The sequence below is a fragment of the Thermobia domestica genome, chromosome 2 (assembly GCF_964235325.1).
Source record: "Thermobia domestica chromosome 2, izTheDome1.hap1.1, whole genome shotgun sequence".
Taxonomy (NCBI): Eukaryota; Metazoa; Arthropoda; class Insecta; order Zygentoma; family Lepismatidae; genus Thermobia; species Thermobia domestica.
In genome coordinates, this window is record NC_137455.1 from 57558111 (window position 1) to 57571665 (window position 13555).

Here is a 13555-nt window from a genome sequence, read left to right on the forward strand (position 1 = left end):
ATTTTAATATTACGTAAATATATGTCGTTTCATTTCAATCGCACCCTTACACGTTTCGCTTCTCAAGTACTCATTCGAGAACAAATTTAGTGCACTCTGGGTCCATCAGATAGCAGCATTGAGCATACAGTGTTAGATTCAAAAGTATGGTTGCAGCAAGAGAGGAAGGGATTGAAATTCCTGACAAAAAAAACGTGAGTATATTATTTGATTTACCTTCGGTATAGTAGAAAAAAATTATTTTCTTGTAGTTTAATAGAAACTTCTTGATATAAAAACATTACTCGTGATTTGGACGTTCTGTACATTTCAGAACTTAGTGAAAATTATCATGTACTCAGATGAGTACTTCGGGAATTATGTATACATATTATTCCCTTGTACTCATTTGAGTACTTTTCATATTGCTAAATATTTTTTATCTTTCAAAAGCTATTTTAAGTTTTGTTTTCTTTTAATTGCATTTAGAAATAAATATGTTCCATTTAGTAGATAACTATTGGAACAAAATTTGGAACAAAATTTGGAAAGTGAAGCCAATAGTTGATGAGATACAACACGGTTGTAACCTGCTGCCACAAACAAAAGTCCGTTGCTATCGACGAACAAATTATACTTTTTTCAGGACAGAAAATAACTCAAAGTTTGAAGCAGTATGTTCCTTCTAAGCCCAATCCTTGGAGATTAAAAAAATTGCTCTAGCAGCGTATGATGGTTTGGTTCTAATTTTTTGAAATATCAAGGTAAAAATACATTTCCTGAAGAGTTAGCGAAAGTGTATGGAATAGGAGGAGCTGTTGTAAAAAATTAGTTGTAGAATGGGTTCTGTAAAATTTGTTTATACTGACAAGTTCTTTACTAGTTTGTCCACTGCTGAAAAGGTATTTGAGGCAAATGCATATTGTACTGGTACAGTAATGCGAAATAGAACAGGAAGAGCATTTAAAAATCTGAAGAGTAATAAGGAAATGGTAAGAGGCAAAGTGATTCGTATGTAGAAGTGATGGTAAAATAGTTATAGTTAAATAGAAGAACAATAAGAGTCTTCTCTTGGTATCTACGGCTTTTGGTAGTTTACCACAAGATCAAGTCCTAAGATACAAGAGTAATATCTAAATCCTTCCTAAAATCTGAAGAGTAATAAGGAAATGGTAAGAGGCAAAGTGATTCGTATGTAGAAGTGATGGTAAAATAGTTATAGTTAAATGGAAGAACAATAAGAGTCTTCTCTTGGTATCTACGGCTTTTGGTAGTTTACCACAAGATCAAGTCCTAAGATACAGCAAAGAAGATAAGTATCATGTTTGTGTTCCTAGACCTTCTGTAGTAAAACATTATAATGAGAAAATGGGGGTGTAGATTTGCAAGATAGATTGATTTCGTACTACAGAATCTCCACTAAGACTAAGAAATGGACTGTAAGAGTATACACTCATTTCTTGGATTTTGCTGTTGTATTTTGAATAAAATAGATTGTAAGCTTGCAGGTACACCAAAAAAGACGATCTTGATCTGTTAAGAGTTTAGATCAGACATTGTTAATTCTCTATTAGCGTCTGACCCACAAAACGTGACAGTCCCAAAGTTGACAGGCCAAGTAACAATAACAGTAAGGTGATTTCTGTGAAAAAAAGAGAACAAAATATTATGCCTATGCCTCAATATCATGTAAAGTATGATTCAGTAAATACTGGTAAATCACAGTATCGATGTAGGTTTGAAAAATGCAGAGAAAGAACAAGGACTAAATGCATAAACTGCGAAGCTTTCCTTTGCTTGCAAAATAGAAGTTGTTTTCTTGCGTTCCACACCAAGTAAATCCATTCACTGCAAGGTTATATGTTATGAAAACAACAGTGCATGCTAGATAATATTACACATGGCAAATGTAAAGTTATTGCTACCTACCGTTTCCCTTGGGTGCTGGCTTCCGGAGAACTCCCTAAGAAAACAGCTGATAACAATTCTGGTCCAGGCTCATACTCTGTTCAGGGGCAGATTGATAATATTGAAATATAACAAGTGATTTGACATGAGCAACGTTGGTGCTTTGAAGACTCATTTTGTATTACACTTACTTTTGCGTGTGCATACGTATACATATGCGTAACTGGCAAGCCGAATGCTCGCAGGGATTCATACACACATGAATGAAGACGACAGTATTTCCTTAAATGAATTCTTATTTATTAAATATGCATATATGTGGATACGGAGCGGAAAGAGAAATATATTAACAACACACAAAATTTTCACTTTACAGAGCTTAAACGCTCAAACAAGAAGTTGCACTAACGTAATCAAATAATCGAAATGATGAAAATTAAAACATTTAACATTGCATAGTAAACGTAGATATGCGCACACTGTATAAGAATACTAGAAACATAGCCCTTCTATTTAATATCACTTGCACTATAAACTAATGATTCGCACTGAGATGAGACTTTCACTGCGTAATTATGAAAGGGGGATGGGGAGGTACAGGAAGCACTAATTGACGATGGAGTTCCTTGACTACAGCGAAATGTTACATTCTCAAAAAATGATCGTTCACTTATTAGCTTCACAACAAGGTAAAATTTTCTTACATATTTAAGTATTCCTGCCTTCTTCCTACGACGACTTCGGCTCACTTCCCCCTTCTCCTAACGCTTGGGAACAACCCGTTCGCTATACTTAGGGTTGGTAGTGCGTTGTACAAAATAATAAAGAAATATCAAAGATTTCTGCATTAATACACAATGCAAATATGACAACGATACAATGGAGAGCACTGGCAACTTTTGTTTCGGTCTCGTGGGAACGAAATTTGGAAGTAATAGTTAAAAAAAGTGTTGCAATCTGAACTAGTGGACTAGTAGATTTTTATACACTACTATCATACATAAAACAGTTCAGTGGAAAGGAGCGAACGTTGGTAATTGTATGAATGAGTCATTTCACCTACGACTCCTGCAAGCCAAGAACACTGTTCTCACAGTAGGGAGGATGACGTAATATGAATACATGGGAACACGACAGACGACGAAACTTCGTTCACACAGAATATCAACTTCGTGTCCAAAAATATTCCCAATCTTAATAAATGTTGTTGTGGAGAAAATATATATCGAACAGTCATGGTAACGAAAACTATAAGTTGGTAACTATTTTTAGGGAAAGAAAAAATTGAGCTTGCTACTACGAAGCACTTTGTCCAGACGATAAGCGTTGTATTGAAAAATAACAAGTTCTTTGTTCCATCGTGAGAAACGATAAGAGCAACTGAAGAACACCTGCAGACAAGGAAAGAGTTGTAGTTCTCACCAGCAAGGAAAATAGCTTTTCTTCTCTACGAGTAAAATAATGATTTCGTTGCAAGAATAAAAGTTAAAAAAGAAATACACTGTTCGTCCAAAATCCTAGTTTTGTGGCCGGGCTGACGGTCACATTATTCTCGAGATGTAAAATGCATGATTGTTCTAATGAAACATTGAATGTACATGATTATGTTAGCAGCTTATCTTATAAGATACTGAAGGTAAAAATATACAACTAGTACATTTTCTTTATTTCTCATTTTGTTAAGATACATCAGAAAATTATAGCATAATTTGTTGTAAGCACTGCAACGATATCTTTGCCATTAACTTTTGATTTTTCACTAAACAATTGCAAAAAGTCGTTTATGGTGTGCAGTGAATTCAACTAAATTCTCATTAGTAATTATACTCACACTGAATGTATCACGAATGATGTTAAAATAAATAATTTTGCTTCAAAACAAAACAACTAAATCTTTATTGATACCTAGCTTCTAATACTTGCTTCGTTTCTAGCAAAAACATCCTTTATTTATTTTTATATTTACAATAAATATATGTAGTACGCCTCTAAAGTACTCAAATGAGCACATGCCCTCCCTCTGCCCCTATGGCACATTTTAATATAAATTGCTTTTAATACACTGAAATACATATAACTAACTAGAAAATATTCAGAAACAATTTTTGGTGCAGTAAAAAAAAATTCGGGACCGTAGAGGTTAAAGATGGAAATACAATATTCCAAGAATCGAGATAAGACCATAAGTGTTTACGATACTCTTCGCCTCATCTCGATTCTCATCTCCAAAGCGAGACGATAATTTGAGTTAGCCTTGCCCCGTCTCGAATGTAAAATGTTATAGCACGGCCAACAAGAGATGGTCTCTGACGTTTCTTACTACATGCGGTGGGACATTGCAGCCCCTATTTTGATACCAGTGTTACCAACCACGATCACTCTGTCTTATACCATTAATTAAATTGCCACTACAGTTGCACCGAAAAAAACCTTGACACTCGAGTAGTGACAATATCACTGCGAGCTGTCAGAGACGTTCTCTTACTGGACGCACTTTAATTCTCATCCCGATTTTGATTGTTTTGTTTTAGAATCGGGATTAGAAATTCCTCTTCCCATGGGTAACATTAAACAAAACCGAAATATTGTTTTGCCAAATGTCACGTTTCTGCTTGTAATGGTATGACCTGAGCGATAATAAGTTTCTAATTTTTAATCTTCTACAAGATAATAATAATTATTATTATTCCTGAAGATTTGATAGTTCAGGTATTGAAACATCCGAGTATTCAAGTATCTGAATATAATAAAACGTGTGTCATCGCTGATCAATCGCCATTAATATTCCTAAAGTAAAAAAAAATACCCGACATGGATTCGATTCAAGATCCTCCAGATTAGTGGCCAAGCACCTTGATCACTGAGCCACGGTCACCACGCTGTAAACGATTTGTCTTTAGTATGGTTACGGTAGGTTTCTTTGCCTCCGCTTACAAAGCTGTATGTCATTTTTCTTCGTTTCAAAAAGTATTTCGTATTTCTTTTATGATGATATAAGTTAGTAATCTTCGGCAAAGTTTATATTAATAATATGAGTTTTCCTTAACCCTTTGGTTCACAAGTTTGTTTCTTCTCCACACGAAACTACAGATATGACAGATTTAATTCTCCTACTCTGCATTTGTTTCAAAGCAGTCGCTATTACCAGGTCAAAGACTTGTGTCCGCCACGATACATACGTAGGAGAAATGGGTAAGGAAAGATGGAGATGACCTAGCGTTCCAAGTAACGGTTTAGTTTAGTCGCCGTTTTGCGACATGTTTTTCGTAAGATTTCTTATACTGCAATTCTACCTCGAATATAATTTTGGTGCTGGAAGAAGTGTTTAAATTCAATCGAAACACCATTCCATTTACCCTACATCAGAGCTATTCTCAAGCGGAAAGATAATCGAACACCATATTTCTCTGGTAAGTTGTCCCATGTTTAAGTGTCCCCATTAAATTGATAAGCCTAATGACTTGACAGTATGTATAAAAGTTGATATTTGTTCTTTTAGTTTATTTACAACGGCTTTATCAATTTATAAATGTATATTGTGAATAATAATTCACAATATAAATGCTTACAATAATGTTTCGCAATGTTTTATTGATTGGTTAAAGTTTAATGTGGACTTCGAAAGCGTAGCTCCCGTCATGTTATACTATGAAACTTGACACTGAAACAATGTTTGAAATATCAGAGTGTTAAACGATTATTTGCCAAAGATACTCGGGAGTTCCTCGTATCGAAAAGGAGACAAGTTTTGTCTTGTCTCTCGTCTTGACTTCTTGGTATCGTGGACAACACTAACTACATAATATTGTACCACAGCTTAACATAATTCTCCTAAGTGCATTTTGAATATTAATTTATTTTACAACCTGTTATTTCAGTCTGATTTAAAATTTAAGTTCTCTTTTTCGGAGTACTTACTATTTCTTTTCCCTGATGCTGTGTAACACCTAAACAAAGAAACGGATTTAAAGTCATTACATGCGAGATATGTAGATAAATACAGGATATTGATTCCGAAAATCAAGTGGCATTTAAAATAACCAAATAATTCGAAGATACGGATTCAGTGCCTACAATTCTTTAGAAGATAGTACTTACCTTTATTGAAACACAAATCATTATATGCATGCAGATATACGAAAACATTTACAGTGAAATAATAGTAGGTCATGATGTTAAATACAATCAGAGTACAGAGAGAGCTTCTTCTGAGTGAGAAGGTTATTTATCTGTCTATACCGCATTTCATTCTGAGATGCAAAGAGGTATACGAAATAACAGATTGGTTATCTAACGATTCCGAATCTTGTCCATATGTACTTTTGTTTTCGCAATATAATGTGTGAGAGAAAACCAGAAAGTGTGTATACAAGTAAACAAATGACAATTCCTATATTAACTTCAAAAGTGAATAACTATAGCAATCGACCAGAGTGGATTTGTGTTGTGAGACCTCTCGTGATAAGTCTTGTGTGAAAGGATGGGTGTCGGTGTAGAGTTTTGGGGACAAAGAATAGGCATATACAATGCAAGTTTAGTGGTAAAGTATTGAAGTCTGAAAGAAAAACAAAGCAATGAAGCAAAGGCATTAGTTGTGCGTTGTTAGCGGGAAAGGTGGTGTTAATGCTTCTAGTTATCGGAAATGTCGAACTAAATCCAGGCCCGAAATCCATCGATGAATTATACAAGAAACTAGGAGACATGGACAAGAAAATATCTGGACTCTGTGATGACATGAACTCTTTCCGTAAAGAATCGACCAATGTTTGTAAGGAAGTTTACAAGCTAAAGCACAAAATAGACTGTTAAAGGAACAAGTGGAAACAAGCAGAATTACAATAGATAAATTAGGAAACCAATCTCGCAACAACAACTTGATATTCGGGAACATTCAAAGCAAAGACAAAGAAGCTTGGGAAGATACGAAGCATCTTGTGAAAACCTCTTGCAAACAACAGTTAAAAATTGAACCTAATTATTACCAAATCGGGAAAGTCCGCATACTATCAGAAGAAGCAAGCACACCGATAATAGTAAATTAGCGTCATGTAGAAGAAAGATGAAATTAGTAAAAATGCATATGGATTTCGGGGTTGTACTGTCATAATCCACGAAGACTTTTCACCGGCCGTGAAAATGAAGTACTCGCAGTGTAAATGAAAAAAGAAAGGTCCCGTAACAAATGAGCAAAGCTACAATTTGACAAACTTTATTTTGACAGCAAATGATAAATCTTAAGTGATTTACAAGCACTTAAAAATGAAATATCAAGTGTTACGTTTTGGACACCGAAAAAACAAGAAGAAAATGATATAGCAACATTGCAGCAATCTTCGGCCAAAGAACCAGGACAGCGGACAAGAGAACAAAGAGGTGCTGACTCCAGTCACACTCCACGAAGAACCATCTGATATTAAGCTGACTCTTTAGGTAAGATACGAAAAGAAAAAATATAGGAGTCAATGGACTTCAAATAATGCAGACGAGAAGGGGAACTTCTATGTGAAGTTTTTAAATGTGGGCGGGAACATTTTGTCTATTCCTGAAACATCTATTGTGTACAATTTTCTTAGAAATAACAAACTGAAGAAGAAGTGTACTCTTATAAGTATCTATGTGAAAAACTCCAGAGGTTTAAGAAAAAATGCCAACATTCCTTTGTAATGTGTTATCATCCAACTTTGACCTGACTGCAATCAGTGAAACTTGGCTTCAACAAGAACACTGAGTTAATTATTCTTGATGATACTTATTATGCTTACAAGACAGATAGGGATAACAAGAAAAAAAGGGAGAACCAATGGAGGGGAGTTAAGGGGAAAATATTCATACACACAAGCCCAACGCGTGATACACGCGTGATGACACTGATCTACTGATCCTGTTAATACATCACTTCAGTAATGAGTATCATGATATTTTTCTCTGCCGAGAATCAAAGCAAGACTGTCTATGATATTAAAAAATTAAGCAAAAACTTGGTAAAGAAGACTGCTGTCACATTCTTTTCGCGCATGCTATATTAGAGTGCGATACATCAAACCCGTATGGCCTAGGGAAATGTGACTCTATCAAAATGTTCAAGAGAAATGAGATGTTTAAGAAACATGTTTCTGTTTCCAAGATAGCTGGGAAATTGAAAGAAGTAGTTCACATTGCTGGTCACGAAACTATGGCGGAAGTTCAGGGGGTACACTAAACGAAAGGTGGTTTCAAATCTAAACACCAAGAGCGACAAAATCAACAGTTCACATGAAACCAGAAGGACCCCCTCCCTCACAAGTAAACCTTACGTTTGGGTGAATCGAGTTGCTGACTGAGACACATATGAGAAAGTAGTACTAGGTGTGGTCAGTATTTCAGTGAAGTTGTAGGTGCGAAGCTCCAGGGGTTTAGGAGATACAGCTACCAGAACATCACATGGAAGTACAGAATAGTCTTCATACAGTTGGAGGTAAAAGTTCTGTAAGACCTCTTGTAACGACAAAAGGTGAATAACAAGTATATGGGTACATATTAGGACTAGGGGGAAGTCATATAGTAAGGGTTTACCTGACGGCGTCCATCTTGAAATCCGCCATTTTGAATTAAGGTTAAATTTTTAAAATAGGAATAGGGTCATGTGATACATGATTTAAGGCGCAAATTTAATCAGAAGGACAATGGTGACGTTAATTTTGATTTACGCGCAATTGGTAAAAAGTTACAGGAAAATTAAATATTGTTGCAGCATGTGTATGTCCTTTACCCTGCCTTGTAAATTTTGTGTTAATGATAAAAATTAAATAAAAAGCAGGTGGATAAATATTAGGTCTATGGTAAGAGTTGCCTTGATGGCGGCCATGTTCAAATCCGCCATTTTGAATCAGATAAAAGTTTTAAACAAAACGCATGACATTGACGCCCTATCAATAGGAAATTTTACCATAAATCCAACGGTATAACCATTTTTGCTTTATTATTAACCAGCATTTGTTGTCGCATAAACAAGTTGCTAATTTAAGGAAAAATGACCAAAGTGGAATTGAGTCATAATTGAACTTGGGTCTTTCTTTCAGAAAAGTCCTCAATTAGTACATTCAATATGTAGTTCAGAAAGGAGTGCATGACTTGCACAAATGCTCTGCTCACAGTGAGCACACCTGACAAAGGCAATCGAGTTACACTTGACACATTTGTTGTTAACAATTCCGTCAAAGCAGTAGTCGTAAGGAGCGATCTATTTAATTTTGTGCTGGTTAATGATAAAGCAAAAATGGTTATACCGTTGGATTTATGGTAAAATTTGCTATTAATAAGGTGTCAATGTTATGCGTTTTGTTTAAAACTTTTCTTTGATTCAAAATGGCGGATTTGAACATGGCCGCCAACAAGGCAACTCTTGCCATGGACCTAATATTTATCCACCTGCTTTTTATTTAATTATTATCATTAATACAAAATTTACAAGGTGGGGTAAAGGACATACACATGCTGCAACAATATTTAATTTCCCTGTAACTTTTTACCAATTGCGCGTAAATCAAAATTAACGTCACCATTGTTCTTCTGATTAAATTTTCGCCTTAAATCATGTATCACATGACCCTATTCCTATTTTAAAAATTTAACCTTAATTCAAAATGGCGGATTTCAAGATGGCCGCCGTTAGGTAAACCCTTACTATATGACTTCCCCCTAGTCCTAATATGTACCCATATATTTGTTATTCACCTTTTGTCGTTACAAGAGATCTTAGAGAGCTTTTACCTTCAACTGTATGAAGACTATTCTGTACTTTCATGTGATGTTCTGGTAGCTGTATCTCCTAAACCCCTGGAGCTTCGCACCTACAACTTCACTGAAATACTGACCACATTTAGTACTACTTTCTCATATGTGTCTCAGTCAGCAACTCGATTCACCCAAACGTAAGGTTTACTTGTCAGTAGTTGTATGCAAATTTCATAGTGAACGAGTGTATCACCAGGTTCAACAGTGGATGGGTAATGAAATGGATCCATGTAGCTAGATATGTGAATTGCATCACGAACATCTGACACCAGTGAAAATGCATAAATCACTAGCACCCAATTATTTATTAAAATTTGAAAGGCAGAAGCAGCATAACACAATGTGCTACTCCACAGTACGTATGCAGAAGGCAAGGAATGATGTGTTTTCATTGTAGAGGTACAAGTTGTAATTCTGTGGATATTAATAATGATGATGACTGAGATAAAAGTGATATTATAAGCAAAGAGTTTTATCTGCTATAGCTGCTTACGAACCATTCCAAGTACGTTAATTAACTTTCAAAATTTAAATTTATTAGTGTTAAATATTACTTAGTTCATTTACAGTTCCACGTAGCAGAACTTAACATAATTGTATACACATTACATTTGTACATGTAACTTTTACATGTAATTCTTATTTTCGACATAATGCATATAGGTTAAGTTGTATAGCATATATTGATTTTAATGTAAGTAAGCTCTAACACATGGAAACTATTGAACACTGAACTGGATGTAAAACTGTCGAGTACCATGAAAAAATATTCTAATAAAAATATTTGAAAAAACTTGTTTAAGGATTTGTTTTCAATCGACATAAAGAATAAGATCCCAAATATTGAACAATCCTCAACATATAATGTTATCAAGTACTACGAAACGTGGCGCCAATATTGGAAAATTCACCACAGCAGATCTATGCACTCTCGGAGAGTGGTAGACTTTTCAAAACCGTTTCTCTAAGGTATTTTTTCATTAAAAAAGCCAATACTAAATTATACATTAGAATAATCTCGCCGTTTGAGTTTTTTTCATTTGTTAGACTGTTAAGACTCATATTCCACTTCTATTAGTCAAATTTCCGGTTGGAACAAATGACGACAACTATTACATTGCAGGGTGTTCTCACCCTCCAATAAAATGCGTGATACAGCATGCGTATAATTTTCCATAATAAATAAGTCTATGAATAAATAACTTATTTGTAATTTTTCAACTTTCTTCTTCTTCTTCTATCTGGTGGGTGAAATTATGATCAATGTAATACAGAGCTGCGCTCTATATGCTTTACAACGATGTACGTCATGATAGTGTGGTAAATAGGATGGTCGCAGGATGTTCTCATATAGTGGTCTATTTTCTCCATTGGAATCGGTGATACAGACCATAAAGGGTATACCGTATCCCATATTGGAACATCTTCCTCGGCCTAGATCTCAATGACTGTTGTACATCTTACACATAAATGTGTAACGTATGTAATAAAGAATTTTTTGTTGCTCTGCTGTACACACAGTGTTGCCAGAGTTGAAATATTTTCGAAAAAATCTAGTTTTTTGTAATTTTTAAAACTTCTTCTTCTTCTTCTTCTTCTTCTAGTTCGTGGGCAAAATGTGAACCAATGTTACACCGTTGGAATCTGCGTTCTATAAGCTTTACAAAGATGTATTACTCATTGCTCTATGTTAATTAAAAGGGGCACAGGAGGCGCGTAGGTGAAACTTTGTGAATAGTAGTAGGGCGTGTCGGCCATGTTAGAAAATTATCCACAGCGGCCTTATCCCCACCTCGGAGAGTGGCACACTTTTCGCCACCGTTTTCCTCAGAAATTTTTATGTAAGACCCGTTAACAGAAATGGTATTGCAATTTGTTCCCGGTTCAACAATAATTTGCCTAGACTATTGCTTCAGAAATAGTTTTCAGTTTCATTTATAGTTTATCTTCATCAATAGTATTGTTATATCTCCAGATTATGCCACAAAGATTCTAAAAAGTTTTTCCCATAATGTTAATCAGTGTTCGAGATATGTATTTATATTCGACCACACCATTATGTACCTTTAAGTATTCCCGTGGATGTCGTTTCACTGTAAGATTGCAAGCATTCAATAGACGTCACTGTGGTGATCATTGTAGAAGATCAAAGCAATATAGATATCAACTGTAAATAATATAGTACTCGAGAGAAGTATATCATGCAATTGCATTCTATCATGTACAGGGAATTATCTCCCTAAATATGGCAGAAACGATGCGATATTGGAAATGCAAAGCTGTGAGTACCTAGGAAAGTGACATTGAATTGGTGTGCAATACTGATATTACAAAATATGGAAATGTAATCGTTTTTCTTCACTGTGAGTTCTGTAGATATTCATATTGCTTTACGTATAGCATTCACAGTCCTCATTTCAGGTCGGTATCCAGCCCAAAAACGTTAGGGGAACCCGGCTGAATTTCGGGTGAGCCCAATTCAACCATATTTAGTTCATCACGATATTATAGGTCATTTGCAAGCCTACCGTGAAAAATTTAGAGGGGTAGAAACCATTTAGGGGGTGAACGGCCCCCTAGACCCTCCTAGATACAGACCTGCCTCACTTGCATTTACAGTTAATATCATCATTTCATTTAACTTTTGGAATGACAACTGCAGTAACATCTCGCGAACTTCCGTTGAGTCTTGCAGAGGAATGACACGCACCAGTACATTCAGAATTACGTAATGATGGTATCAGTAATCTTTCATACGAAATGTTTCTTTGAAGCCAAACATCTCTCTGTAAATATTAAACACATAATAAAATAGTTTTTATTCTCATTGCAGATTTGAAAATATCCGATTTTATGTGAATTCATATCTCACTTACATGTAATTTTGAGTTGAAGAGTTCTGCTATTTTTGCTTTAGGTTTCTTAAAGTGTAGATTAGGTGGAATAATACCGGTTTCAAATGCAACGATAATTTTACCAATAGAGCATAGAATAGATGATCCTTCAGAATGACCCATATTGCTCTTTACGGATCCAATAAGCAAAGGAGATTTTTTGTCCTTGCAGAATATCTCGGCCATAGCAGTAACTTCTTCTACGTCACCTACCTGAAAAAATAGACATATCTTTTTACTTTCTGCATTTTCCTTTTTAAGATTGTATTAAAAACCATATCTATCAACATGTGTGATAAATATTATAAGCTGCAAAGGTACACCTTAAGGGAATTCACATCGGTAAACGATCAATAGTATATATTTTTAGGGACGTGAATTCCCTCAAGACCTGCACTCTCAACTTCACTAACGTAAAATCAACTATTTGAAATCGATGTACTGAAGATAAGAGGGAAATAAAATGATTACCAATCATTATCACAATGCATGATGTTCGCAAACAACTCTCTTTCGAAGCAGTAACCGGAAAGAGGCTACAAAGTTGCAGTTCAGTAGTGACCGAAACTGGTCTAACATGAGTGACTTCAGGACTATACAATACATTGTCGAAGAATGAGGTATGAGTACCATTATATTTCTGCATTTCATAGTGGAAGAAATATGGTACATCACGACTGCTCATTATCACTCCGTCACGTTAGTCTCAGTGGTGGCAGAAATGCAACTGTAATGCCACGAGTATGAAAGTCAATGATTTCTCGAAGCCAGTACGAAACGATGTACAGAATCTCATCGACTACGTCATACTATGTATTGGAAGTACAAATTTCTTTCTGACATAAATATTACTGATCGATGATCTACGGTTTGAACACTGTTGAGTGGATTCAGGGTTATTTCACAACGTCTAGTTTCATTATATATGCCACGATTTAAGTTGTTGATAGGGATATTTTTGCATTGTAAACGTTTCTGGGCTTTGTTAGCTGAAAAACACA

At 35.3% G+C, this 13555-nt stretch overlaps 1 protein-coding gene across 1 annotated transcript in view; it reads right to left on the bottom strand.

Moving 5' to 3' along the window:
• The window catches only part of LOC145679021 (fatty acid synthase-like), a gene marked incomplete at its 5' end in the record, with an annotated part of 51759 nt that overhangs the window by 18294 nt on the left and 19910 nt on the right, over window positions 1-13555 (bottom strand). Inside the window, one exon of the mRNA XM_081749622.1 lies at window positions 12537-12767. Within this exon, the coding sequence (XP_081605748.1) occupies window positions 12537-12767 (231 nt within the window). The remainder of the gene's footprint in view (window positions 1-12536; window positions 12768-13555) is intronic.